The 14748-nt window shown below is 39.5% G+C and overlaps 1 protein-coding gene across 1 annotated transcript in view; it reads right to left on the bottom strand.

Annotated features, from left to right (window-relative positions):
- LOC137240402 (neuronal acetylcholine receptor subunit alpha-7-like) overlaps window positions 1-14748 on the bottom strand; it is a 47983-nt gene that overhangs the window by 11284 nt on the left and 21951 nt on the right. Inside the window, exon 3 of the mRNA XM_067766626.1 lies at window positions 7971-8598. Within this exon, the coding sequence (XP_067622727.1) occupies window positions 7971-8598 (628 nt within the window). The remainder of the gene's footprint in view (window positions 1-7970; window positions 8599-14748) is intronic.

Genomic DNA, 14748 nt, shown 5'->3' with positions numbered 1-14748 from the left:
CCCTAAATGTCGTCCACCTATAGAACTATGGCCCACTCCCTCATAAAATACTCTTTAATACGTTTCATTTAATACACATGTCATACAAACACATTCCAGGGTTTCCCTCGGTTCATTTTCTTACATGGTTATTTTCCCTTATGTTGTCACCATAGCTCTCAACTGAGTATGTAATGTTCGGTTACACCCGAACTTAACCTTCCTTAATTGTTCTTTATTGCTTTCCATTCATGCTTCTAATAACTCGTGTTTTATTTGTAGTGTGGAAAGAAAAGAACATTAAGTAAGCTGGAGATCTGCCAAGTAGGAGCACGTCAAAGTTACCTAAATAAAAGCTGTGGTATTATTCATACGACACGAAAGGCTTTTTATATTCCATGAGACTGTTAATTTCTATTCAAGTTCTGTAACTTAAGCATTAAATATGTAAATAAAATTATCATTTGAATTATCGATTGAATCAAAGCTGCATTTATTTTTTCTCGCAGTGTAGAACCGCAGATTTTACGAAATTCGTAAGTAAATAGTACGCAAATATTCGTAAAATGTACTAATTTTTTATCATGTCACATTTTCGTAGTATGTACGAAAACGGTTTTGTTATACTCAGTTGAGAAGAGCTCACAGAGTTTATTAACTTTAATTGGATAACGGTTGGTTGTACAGGTATAAAGGAATCGAGATAGATATAGACTTCTATATATCAAAATCATCAGGATCGAAAAAAAATTTGATTGAGCCATGTCCGTCCGTCTGCCCGTTAACACGATAACTTGAGTAAATTTTGAGGTATCTTGATGAAATTTGGTATGTAGGTTCCTGAGTACTCATCTCAGATCGCTATTTAAAATGAACAATATCGGACTATAACCACGCCCACTTTTCGATATCGAAAATTTCGAAAAACCGAAAAAGTGCGATAATTCATTACCAAAGACGGATAAAGCGATGAAACTTGGTAGTAGGTGAGTTGAACTGATGACGCAGAATAGATAATTAGTAAAATTTTGGACAATGGGCGTGGCACCGCCCACTTTTAAAAGAAGGTAATTTAAAATTGTGCAAGCTGTAATTTGGCAGTCGATGAAGATATCATGATGAAATTTGGCAGGAACGTTACTCCTATTACTGTATATATGCTTAATAAAAATTAGCAAAATCGGAGAACGACCACGCCCACTTTAAAAAAATTTTTTTTTTAAGTCAAATTTTAACAAAAAATTTAATATCTTTACAGTATATAAGTAAATTATGTCAACATTCAACTCCAGTAATGATATGATGCAACAAAATGCAAAAGTAGAATAAAATTTCAAAATGGGCGTGGTTCCGCCCTTTTTCATTTAATTTGTCTAGGATACTTTTAATGCCATAAGTCGAACAAAAATTTACCAATCCTTTTGAAATTTGGTAGGGGCATAGATTTTATGACGTTAACTGTTTTCTGTGAAAATGGGCGAAATCGGTTGAAGCCACGCCCAGTTTTTATACACAGTCGTCCGTCTGTCCTTCCGCATGGCCGTTAATACGATAACTTGAGCAAAAATCGATACATCTTTACTAAACTCAGTGCCATAATTCTATACCAAATACTAAAAAAGGGATGAAACATGGTATTTGGATTGGTTTATTGACGCAAAACATAACTTTAGAAAAAAACTTTGTAAAATGGGTGTGACACCTACCATATTAAGTAGAATGAAATGAAAAGGTTCTGCAGGGCGAAATAAAAAACCCTTGAAATCTTGGCAGGAACACGGTTCGTGGTATTATATATATAAATAAATTAGCGGTATCCAACAGATGATGTTCTGGGTCACCCTGGTCACATTTTGGTCGATATCTGGAAAACGCCTTCACATATACAACTACCACCACTCCTTTTTAAAAGCCTCATTAATACCTTTAATTTGATACCCATATCGTACAAACATATTCTAGAGTCACCCCTTGTCCACCTTTATGGCGATATCTCGAAAAGGCGACCACCTATAGAACTTGGGTCCACTCCCTTTTAAAAAGACTCATCAACACCTTTCATTTGATACCCATATCGTACAAACAAAGCCTAGAGTCACCCCTGTTCCACCTTTATTGCGATATCTTCAAAAGGCGACCACCTATACAACTACCACCAATCCCTTTTAAAACCCTCATTAATACCTTTAATTTGATACCGATATCGTACAAACACATTCTAGAGTCACCCCTGGTCCACCTTCATGGCGATATCTCGAAAAGGCGTCCACCTATAGAACTAACCCCCACGCCCTTTTGAAATACTCATTAACACCTTTCGTTTGATACCCATATTGTACAAACGCATTCTAGAGTCACCCGTGGTCCACCTTTAACCCCTGGTCCACCTTATGGCGATATCTCGAAACGGCGTCCACCTATGGAACTAAGGATCACTCCCTTTTAAAATATTCATTAACACCTTTCATTTGATACCCATATCGTACAAACAAATTCTAGAGTCACCCCTGGTCCACCTTTATGGCGATATCTCGAAAAGGCATCCACCTATAGAACTAAGACCCAAGCCCTTTTAAAATACTCATTAACACCTTTCGTTTGATACCCATATTGTACAGACGCATTCTAGAGTCACCCCTGGTCCACCTTTATGCCGATATCTCGAAAAGGCGACCACCTATACACTTCCACCACTCCCTTTTAAAACCCTCATTAATACCTTTAATTTGATACCCATATCGTACAAACACATTCTAGAGTCACCCCTGGTCCATCTTTATGGCAATAACTCGAAAAGGAGGCCACCTACAGAACTAAGCCCCACGCCCTTTTAAAATACTCATTAACACCTTTCGTTTGATACCCATATTGTACAAACACATTCTAGAGTCACCCCTGGTCCACCTTTATGGCGATATCTCGAAAAGGCGATCACCTATAGAACTAAGGCCCACTCCCTTTTAAAATACTCATTAACACCTTTCATTTGATACCCATATTGTACAGACGCATTCTAGAGTCACCCCTGGTCCACCTTTATGCCGATATCTCGAAAAGGCGACCACCTATACAACTACCACCACTCCCTTTTAAAACCATCATTAATACCTTTAATTTGATACCCATATCGTACAAACACATTCTAGAGTCACCCCTGGTCCATCCTTATGGCGATAACTCGAAAAGGAGGCCACCTACAGAACTAAGCCCCACGCCCTTTTAAAATACTCATTAACACCTTTCGTTTGATACCCATATTGTACAAACACATTCTAGAGTCACCCCTGGTCCACCTTTATGGCGATATCTCGAAAAGGCGATCACCTATAGAACTAAGGCCCACTCCCTTTTAAAATACTCATTAACACATTTCGTTTGATACCAATATTGTACAAACGCATTCTAGAGTCACCCCTGGTCCACCTTTATGCCGATATCTCGAAACGGCGACCACCTATACAACTACCACCACTCCCTTTTAAAACCCTCATTAATACCTTTAATTTGATACCCACATCGTACAAACACATTCCAGAATCACCCCTGGTCCACCTTTATGGCGATATCTAGAAAAGGCATCCACCTATAGAGCTAAGACCCAAGCCCTTTTAAAATACTCATTAACACCTTCCGTTTGATACCCATATTGTACAAACGCATTCTAGAGTCACCCCTGGTCCACCTTTATGCCGATATCTCGATAAGGCGAAAACCTATACAACTACCACCAATCCCTTTTAAAACCCTCATTAGTACCTTTAATTTGATACCCACATCGTACAAACACATCCAGAATCACCCCTGGTCCACCTTAATGGCGATATCTCGAAAAGGCGTCCACCTATAGAACTAAGCCCCGCGCCCATTTAAAATACTCATTAGCACCTTTCGTTTGATACCCATATTGTACAAACGCATTCTAGAGTCAACCTGGTCCACCTTTATGCCGATATCTCGAAAAGGCGACCACCTATACAACTACCACCACTCCCTTTTAAAACCCTCATTAATACCTTTAATTTGATACCCATATCGTACAAACCCATTCTAGAGTCACCCCTGGTTCACCTTTATGGCGATATCTCGAAAAGGCGTCCGCCTATAGAACTAAGACCCAAGCCCTTTTAAAATACTCATTAACACCTTTCGTTTGATACCCATATTGTACAAACGCATTCTAGAGTCACCCCTGGTCTACCTTTATGCCAATATCTCGATAAGGCGAAAACCTATACAACTACCACCACTCCCTTTTAAAACCCTCATTAATACCTTTAATTTGATACCCACATCGTACAAACACATTCCAGAATCACCCCTGGTCCACCTTAATGGCGATATCTCGAAAAGGCGTCCACCTATAGAACTAAGCCCCACGCCCATTTAAAATACTCATTAGCACCTTTCGTTTGATACCCATATTGTACAAACGTATTCTAGAGTCACCCCTGGTCCACCTTTATGCCGATATCTCGATAAGGCGAAAACCTATACAACTACCACCACTCCCTTTTAAAACCCTCATTAATACCTTTAATTTGATACCCACATCGTACAAACACATTCCAGAATCACCCCTGGTCCACCTTTATGGCGATATCTCGAAAAGGCGTCCACCTATAGAACTAAGACCCAGGCCCTTTTAAAATACTCATTAACACCTTACGTTTGATACCCATATTGTACAAACGCATTCTAGAGTCACCCCTGGTCCACCTTTATGCCGATATCTCGAAAAGGCGACCACCTATACAACTACGACCACTCCCTTTTAAAACCCTCATTAATACCTTTAATTTGATACCCATATCGTATCAACCCATTCTAGAGTCACCCCTGGTCCACCTTTATGGCGATATCTCGAAAAGGCATCCACCTATAGAACTAAGACCCAAGCCCTTTTAAAATACTCATTAACACCTTTCGTTTGATACCCATATTGCACAAACGCATTCTAGAGTCACCCCTGGTCCACCTTTATGGCGATATCTCGAAACGGCGTCCACCTATGGAACTAAGGATCACTCCCTTTTAAAATACTCATTAACACCTTTCATTTGATACCCATATCGTACAAACAAATTCTAGCGTCAACCCTGATCCACCTCTATGGCGATATCCCTAAATGGCGTTCACCTATAGAACTATGGCCCACTCCAAATACTCTTTAATACCTTTCATTTGATACCCATGTCATACAAACACATTCCAGGATTACCCTCGGTTCATTTTCCTACATGGTTATTTTCCCTTATGTTGTCACCATAGCTCTCAACTGAATATGTAATGTTATATTTACACAGATTTTATTTTGAGTATTTCTAAATATAGTCCTGACCTACCACTAAATAAAAACGAAATTAGGGCAAGATAAGCCGTACAAGATAAGTCGACACGTCAGTGCATCAGTCATGTAACCAGCATTACAACAACAGCGTTTTGTGAGAGAAAACATAACTGCAGCTTCATATATCTTGTGATCACACAACAAGTGGGAAGCAATAAGTAGTTTAAGTAAAACTTTAAAGCCGTTTGACAATGCAACTCCTGTACTATGTACCGATAAAAATGTGACTGTGGTTCATCGTTTCACCAATAGTCATATAGAAACATCACCAAAAGACGATGTAATTTTTTTAGATTTAAAGAGATCGCACGTGACTCTGTCTTGCACAGATTCTGTGTTATAGGTGAACTTTCGGCTTTTTAAATGCAACAATTTTAGAGCCTCGATATAAGAATCTAAGTTATGAAGACTACCTAACAAAAGAACAGGTGTATGATTATGCTGTAAGCCAATCAACCTCAAATACGCGAGGCGAGTTTTGTTACAAATATGAAGGTATCGTACGCAAATTTAGCAGGCGAGGCTCTGCCGACCTCAAGTTTCTCATGAAACTAGTGGGTGGGGGAGCGTCATGGCCTAGAAAGTTCAATCATCATTCTTAATAGTGTTTATTGCCGGAACGTACAGGATCCATATCCGGCAAATGACCATCAATATCGATAATACCCTCCAAAACCTTTGGTGCATTTATCGCTTCAACAAAAATAACGATGCATTTTTTGTGTATACGCACTACATCAGCAGCATCTGGTCGAACTTTCTCCATAGCTAAAATATTTTCAGTCGACGAGGAAGCTGTTTGTCACCACAAATTACAAGTCTAAATATTTTTTGTTTGTAGATTTCTATGTCTTTGAGTACCTTCAGAAGCCGACCTTTTGCTTGCAGTGTAAATTCTTAGTTTTCGCCCTTAGCTGTTGGATGTTTTAACGCTGTGTTAATGTGTTTGTTTTGTTTTAAAGCTTGCCAATTTATAAGATGCCCTTCCAGCATATTTCATGGTAGTACAAGTGTTTGTACTTTCCCTTTCATTATCTCTTTTTTGTTCTCCATGATTTCTTCTGAGTTGATCTACTATTGCGTTTTAATATCGTTATTTGCTGCAAACAACGGATATAAAAATCGCGAATATATAATTGACACACATCATCTCTTTGCCGATCTTAAAGCCGTCTTCGGGAGTACGAAATAGCTGCCTATATACCGTTATGTCTGAATTTGATTTCCCCGCGAAACTGATACGATTGTGTAAAATGACGTTGAGCAAAACCATCAGCTCAGACAGAATTACGAAGAACCTCTCCGAGTCGTTCGAAACTTAATGATTTTCAAGGAGGGTGATCCCCCATCGTGCCATTTCTTAAATTTGGTGCTGGAGCAAATACAAGCTGCAGAACTTAGCCGCTCTGGAACAATATTCTATATAAGCTTACAATTACTTGCGTTTGCTGATGATATAGATATTATCGGCCTGAACTACCGCGCCGTACTTCCAGCTTATTCCGAACTGGAAAAAGAAGCGGAAAAGATTGGTTGGATAGTGAATGAAGACGAACGAAGTACCTGCTGTCATCAAGCAAAGAGTCAGCGCAACCACGCCACTGTTGGCAGCCATAATTTTGAAATTATAAAAGACTTCGTTTATTGGGATCCCGCATAACACAAACTATATCAGCTTTTAAATCCAGTGAGGAATCACTCTTGCTAATAAATGCCAGGGTAGACAATTGAAAAGTAAAGTCCTCTCCCTGTAAACGACAATCATGCTACAAGTCAGTTATCGTTCCCGTCTTGCTATATGATGCAGAAGCAAGGATCATCAGATGAGGCATGTGGAACCAACGCCTCTAACACCCCTCTCATTACGGTGATGACAATTTGTGATCGGTGGCACCTATTGGATGGGGCGAAGCACTGCTACATCAACAACAACAACAGATGAGGAAGTTCTGGGAGTATTGGAGCGAAAAGTTCTTCGAAAGATTAATGGACCTCTACGCGTTGCTGGCTGCGAGTACCGAAAAAGATTCAATGCTGAACTTTAGGAGCTTAACGTAGACATCACCATAGTTAGCTAGGCCATGTTATGCGAATGAAAGATGATGCTCCGACTTAGAAAGTATATTTATCGGAACTCGTCGATGGAGGCAGAGGAAGAGGGCAGCCCCTAGTGAACTGGAAGGACCACGTGGAAGGCAATTCCTTGGTGTTACCATTAGCACAACAAAGAAGCTTTTGGCGCGCCTTTTTGGACGGCCATAACCAATCAAACGGTTAAGCGGTAATTGTGAGTTTGAGACAAGAATAGTTCTAAGGAAGAATTATGGTCCTGTCTGTGATGTCGACAAAGGCTACGCTGGCTATGTGATAAGATGAAGCCACTTCGGCTCGGAAAGTATTCCTATCAACATTTGTATTTGAAAGCAAATGAAGAGGGAGCCCTACACTTAGTTAGGAGAGGAAGGTGAAAGAAGACTTGATGTCCCTTGGTGCTCCCAATCGGCGTCAGTTATCGTGAAACAGGTATAGCTGGCGTAACTTGTTACGCAACGCCTTAATTCGCCTAGGAAGTTAAGTGCGAATTTATAATGAAGATGATGATGAAGATGGTTAAGCCACCATCAATCAAGCTTTTAATACTAACCTACTAGTGGTGTGTTGTCAGCCAATATAGGTAGGAGTTGTGCAAAATACATGAGAAAAGCAGCTATGAGTACAATAACTACGCCATTCAGCATAATTTTTTCACCCATTTGTGGTGGCAACCAAAATGAAGATAACGCCAGTAATATTATGCAGGAAGCTGGTGTGAATATCACCGCAGCATACATTGAAGAACGACGTTTTAATTTGAATGTAAATTCAATGTAATTGTAGTAATCCTGCTTTCGATAAGCCGTATCACCGTCAATGATTTCCCATTCGGTCGACTGTACGAGCTCATTGTAGTCTAAGCTCTCTTTTAACTCTAGATAACGAGAATCGATGTAGGTCAGAGCCAAGGAACCGACCTTCACTTTGCATATTTGTGTATCGTAAGGCCAATTGCGAAAATTTAAACTGCAATATGCTGTATATACAGCTGGTGGCACCCACAAAAAGCTACCGTCATGTGCCAATAATATTTGTGTGTCACCCAAGTAATCGCTCTTCTCGCCGGCACTATTAAAAAGTGTAATATCTGGCTTCCATACATCTTTTGGTTTGATATGGATCTGAGTTATGTTGTCATAGTCTCCAACGTTCCAAGAACGATTTTCATCCATCCAATTCTGTAAAGTAAAATTGAAAATATATCTAAAAACAGCTTTTGATTTGGAAGGTATATATGTATATACAAATTGAGATCGAGTAAATTCAAACTCGTTCATTGCCCAAATGCTCACGGTTTTAGTGTAAGACCTCCACCGAGTACTTCAGACAAACTAAAATGTACTTCAGCAAAGCACTAATAAAATTCAAAATGCAAAAAGTTTCAAATGAAATCCAGGAAAACACAAATGTGCATCAGAAATTTCTTAAATATCATTTGTTGCCACGTTTGGTCCACTTTTTTCGATTTGGGTCCTTTTTATACAAGCTTCCACGATTTTTGTAAATTCATAGACATTTTATAGTCGTGTGTTGCACAGATTCAAAAATTCCTCAACCATTAAAATGTGGCAGAACATGGGCAACTCAGCTAGCAGGCTATTTAGACAAGGAAGCACTGAAAAGTATAGTGTCGGACAGCAAACAAATTTGCCTTAATTGTTGATGGAACAACGGACTTATCAGGAAAATACTGGTTTTAGTGGCTAGATATGTATGTCGTTCGGCTATCAAACATTTCTAGTTATAGCTTTTTGTCACTATGTAGTTGAGCTTTATAAAAGTGCTGCCAATTCAATACACTACCCAATTAAGAAGCAAGAGCATGGGTGCTGGGGAAGGTCCCCTCCCCCGTCCCCCCAAAGCTATCGTAACTCTGAAAATCTGTGACCAGATATCAAAATTATTATTTTTTTTTTTTTTTTTTCAAAAATGGGAATGATTTTTTGCCATTGGGAATTTTACTATCTAATTTGTATGGAACTTTTTCCATTATTAAAAAATCTTATAATAAATTGAGGAAAAGATTTCTATTGCTTATTGTGAAAAACACGTCTAATTTTTACGGAAGGAAACATACCTCCAATTTGGAGGAAGTCTTTTTGAGTGTTTATTTCATATTTTGCATATTGGCAGCCACGAAGTACAATGGCAAAGCCTATAGCAGCTTTTTTTGTACAAAGGGGGTGGAATATTATCATATCCACTGGGTGATTCATCGCTGCCTCCGTTTAAGAGGACAGCATGCTCTGAACATTGGTTACCAGGTCACGCTTTGTGTTCTGACAGCAATTTTTCCGGGACTTAAAACCTTCCGTCTATCGACGAATTACATTTCCAAGGTCGATCTAGTGCCGTATTTTCGATTGGTGACACTTTGAGCTGGGTATGTCAATATTTAGAGCAAGTTGATCACCTTCAATCCATTTAGTAATTAATATTTATATGAAATTGCTGTGTTTATGTATTTCTATGAACAATAAAAATTTTTTCATAGTCAAATAATTGTATTAAATGTGTATTTTTCATTCGCATATAGCAAGTGGGCGTAATAAACCGATTTTGTGATTTTTGTATAGGGCAATTGAAGGATAACAAATTTCATCACTATCAGCCCAATTCCAAAATTTTCCTCGGAATTTTGTTCTCGCAGATTTTTTTATTCCCGCGGAAAAATTCCTCCACTTCTTTTCTCCTTTGGAGAACAATAATTGGGGAATAGGAATTTCTAAGTCAAATGATTTGCCAATTGAAATTTTGTTGCACATTTCTATTTTTGTTTAACAAATTGAAAAGTTTAGTTATTCTTGCGAATTTGTAATGAATTTGTAACGAATTTGTGCCATAGCAACACCAACAGAGGAGCATAAGAAGAAGACTGCGCGATAACACAAATCCGCTGGAGTTGCAAGCTTCCATTCAGCAAAACAATATTCTGGCGGCCAAGCCGAATTTAATTCCTCTTTCGTATATGCCAAAATCGATTGAAGCCTTCTTTAAAAATCCTTGCGCAATTTCTGGATGACTGCATCAAATTTGCTAAGAACTCTTCCGTTGGTTATTTATATACTTTTTGACTGTAACAAAGAGTTTTGTGGTAGAATGTTAATGTAATTTAGCACAATTTTGTATAAATTAGCGTTTTTTTCGTATAAGAATCGGTAAACTTAAACTATTTTGATGCATTCCCTTTAATTCAACATGTGAAAAAACTCCTAAAAAATAGCAGAAAACATCTCCCTTTCAATCACATTCATAATACCTTCTTTTATCCATTAACGGGTTTTCCCTTTCTCGAACATTGTTCAGAATAAGAGCAAAGGGAGAAGTGAAAAAACTCACAAGGTTTTTTTATTAGAATACGAGGAATGAGAGAAGGGGTTTCCCAGTGCTGTATATCTTCAGCGTCCTCGAAGTAGATGCACATTTTTTAAAAGATACGAGCGGCCGTAGATGCCCTTTCACGCCCGTTTTTTTTTTTTTTAATAATGAAATACGAATTTTAACTCGTCTTTAGAAAGTGGATCCTATACATTTTTAGCTTTGAAGGTTTATAAATTAAGGACATTTCCCTTGACATTCATATGTCCGGGTGGTAAAACTTACGTAGGCTGCCGGAAGTCTACATTCTACAGTCTGCAGGCATGCAACCGCTTGTAAAACTAAGATGATAGTTAAGAAATATACTTGTTGGTTAGTGAGGTCAATTTAGCATTTGCAATTTTGGCTATTTAGTTTTAATTTTACTTCTCATCTTCGTAGCTTATCGCGAAGTTACTTAAATTTTAATTACAAAAATCGTAAACAACGACCGGCCGCTACACAGATTCAAGCTAAATAAAAACGTTTAAAAAATAGTCTTTATAGCGATCACTAAAACGTGAGCCAAGCGGGATTTGGACACATGAAATCGATGAAAACAAAGCCTAAACGTAAAAGGATGTTAAATATTCTTACCTAGATTAATTTAGGTTGAACTGGCCGGTCCTTTAGAACCTCAAATAAACTGAATGCGTCCGTAATGCTACCTGAAGTTTGTTTAACGACCAAACTGAAAAACACTACCAAAACCATAAAATAACTCCGTCCTCTTGGCAAATATTAGAAGCTTTCTAGGAGCTATGCCGCTTGCTGCTTCTAGAATCTAGATATGACAGCTGTATCACTCCTAATAGCTGGAGTCTTAGCCTTGCAAGCGCAGGGCACGAGCACAAAATGTTCTTGATCGTTTCCTCCTCCAACCCGCACTTCCTACATCTGCTATCGTTAACTAAGCCTTATTTAGAGGCATGTGACACCAAAAGGCAGTGTCCAGTCAGAATACTCGTCATGAGTCTACAGTCATCTCTTTTTAATGAAAAAAGTAGCTTGTTTAGTTTAAGGTTGTGACCCCTACGCATGTTCTTCGGCACTTTGCAACCCCGCGCTTGGGTTCACGCCTTTTTCGCTTGGTCGTGTGCACCTGCCTTGCCTTTTCTTAATCTCGCCCAATCTAACTGGGATGTCTACGGAGCCAATTTCCATGGATGCACCCTTTTCAGCTAGTTCATCCGCATTTTCCGCCCCATCTATATCCATGGGCATTGGGACCCAATATAGATGTATGTTTCTCCCTGTCCCAATTCTTTCCAGGGATTGCATACACTCTTACACTCTATCTGCTATCCGAGATTACTTACTTACTTACTTAATTGGCGCTTAACTCTTAAAACGGTCGTCCAACAAGGCGCGCCAGTCGTTTCTTCGCTCCGCCAACTGGGACCAATTGGTCACACCAAGGGAGTTTAAGTCGTTTTTCCACCTTGTCTTTCGAGCGGAGTGGGGACCACCCTCTTCCTCTTCTTCCATAGGCGGGTTCCGATAAAAATATTTTCTGTGCCGGTGCGTCATCCTTCATTCGCATAACATAGTTTAGCCAGCGTAGCGGCTGTGTTTTAATTTGCTGGACTATGTTGACGTCTGCTTAAAGGTCATCATTAAATCTGCTTCGATACTCGTCATCGCCAACGTAGAGGTCCGTAAATCTTTCAAAGAACTTTTCTCTCGAACACTCCCAGAGCCGTTTCATCTGGTGTTGTCATGGTCCTTGCTTCTGCACCATACAGAAGGACAGGTACGATAAGTGCCTTGTAGAGCATGATTTTTGTTTGCCGAGAGAGGACTTTACTTTTCAACTCCCTACCTTGTCCAAAGTAGCAATTATTGGCAAGAGTGATTCCTGAAACATTGATAGACTACATACCTCCATCTAATTTGTTGACGTATGTTCTTTTTTGTGTGGCTGCCCCCCAAACAAGGACTCCATAGTAGAGGATAGGCTTTAAATCACTGTAAATACCCAATGAGAGAGATAATGCGATAAACCCATCGTACACCCCAGCATTCTTTTACGTGCATAAAGTGCCGCCGTTGCCTTCTTCACTATCTCTTTCCCGTTGAGCTTCCACGATAGTTTACTATCTAGAATAATTACTAGATATTTTGTTTCTCCTGCAGGGTCACCCCTCTTAGCTTAGGCCTGGTCCTCTAAGTAAATAGGGAAGACTGCACAGAAGATTAGATGCAAAGGTATGTATATCCCGAAAACCCCGATCCATTTTGCTGTTGTGTTAACAACATTCAATGGTCACGACCACTCACAAATTGTCATCAAAGTCTTCTACCGGAAGTCCCAGGAAATTGGCAATTTCAACAGGGGCGAAGTTAGAGGCGTGGGTTCCGCATTACAATTGTTAGTATGATGGTGGGACACATCGCATACAGGACATATGTACATTACCTATGTCGAGGTTGATTCTGGGACCCCAGCGGGTTAGGGGGTCAGAATATACCCGCGGTAGGTATGCCTGTCGTAAGAGGTGACTAAAATACCAGATTAAAGGGGCTGTGTAGCGCAACCCTTCAGGTTGCCAGCGCAATATATAACTTCTCCAAACACAATTGTCAACCTCACCTATCCGTGGGAAGGGAGGGGTGGCCTGAAGGTTTAATGTGGCCATATAAATCGTTCCCGAGATGGTCGGGCTAACACCTTAATGGTGCTGTGTTACCGGAGCATGCCGGATCTGTATCCGGCAAAGGACCATCACATCGATAACACTCCGCAAAGTAAGTAAGTAACCTTATCACTACAACAACAACAACAGGTTGATTCTGGACAAGTAAGAGTTTACCCTGTTACAGTATCCAGAACGAAGTTGGGCCAGGGTGACTAGTGTCTCCCTTGGTAGTGTGCTTTCTTCTTCTGCAAGTGTAGGATACTGTATATTAATAACAGGCGCGTCCTGGTAAACGCGTGTACATATTCTGTATGGATTTGGCTTAGGGCCTGCTTATTCTTGTCTGGATCAAACAGGTGTGTTGGCAGGTGCCGGACCTCGTTATAGTGCTTATGGAGATGTTCCCTTAACCCACGTGGATGCGGGGCTAAATCAACCCGTTGTTTGCTAGGATGCCCGATCCATCAAAGGGCTAATCGTTGAAAGGCAAGACTTGTCCCTCATGGAACCACCTGAGAAGTTGATTTGTTTGTCTACAGAAAATCAGACTACATAAAATCTATTTAGTAAAGAAAATATTATCAGCCAATTATGTAAACACTTTAAAATATTGTGGCGAATATTAGAATCACTAAATAACCGCAACAACAAAACACAGCAAGCGGCAACACTTATGTACAAGGCAACGAAGAGATATCTCACACACACACATGTAGTCATCAGCCGAAGTAGTTACTTACACATGCACATGCATATGACTATAAGAAAACTACAAATATACATGTATATAGCTGGCAACCAAGCATGAGATACAATTTTTCTCGAACTGACCTTAGGAGAAATGGGTGAACGACAAAACCGAGAGTATAAAAGCGGCGCAAGCTGAGGAATTAGTAATCAGTTTGATTTAAACACGCTTTTGTGAAGTACGAGATATTGAAGTATAATTGTACTACTCCCAAAGTAGACTAAATAAAGACCATATTGCAATACTGAATATTGGAGTTATTTATTCGACAGTTCTGCGATTCGAACGTAAGAAGTTGCAAAATAACCAGGATTTCACTAAATTCGTTACAATATGTAATATAACAGTCGTCTATAAAAATTTTTGGAAAACACTATCCGTTTTTTTTTTCAAGATAGTAGAAATAAAACGCTAGGTGGAGTAGCGAATTGCATAGAAAACAATAACGCAAAGTAAGCTACTTCAGTTGGTTAAGCGGTTTGAGGTGAAATCGCTTAAAGCGCCAAATACACGACACGAACATTTCCGCGAACATTCCGCAATCTCGTTCTCAGCTTCTTTGGCCATACACCATACGAACTTTT

The sequence above is a fragment of the Eurosta solidaginis genome, chromosome 2, assembly GCF_040869045.1.
Source record: "Eurosta solidaginis isolate ZX-2024a chromosome 2, ASM4086904v1, whole genome shotgun sequence".
Taxonomy (NCBI): domain Eukaryota; kingdom Metazoa; phylum Arthropoda; class Insecta; order Diptera; family Tephritidae; genus Eurosta; species Eurosta solidaginis.
The sequence above is the reverse complement of the archived record's forward strand: the minus strand, read 5'-3'. Positions and strand labels throughout refer to the sequence as shown.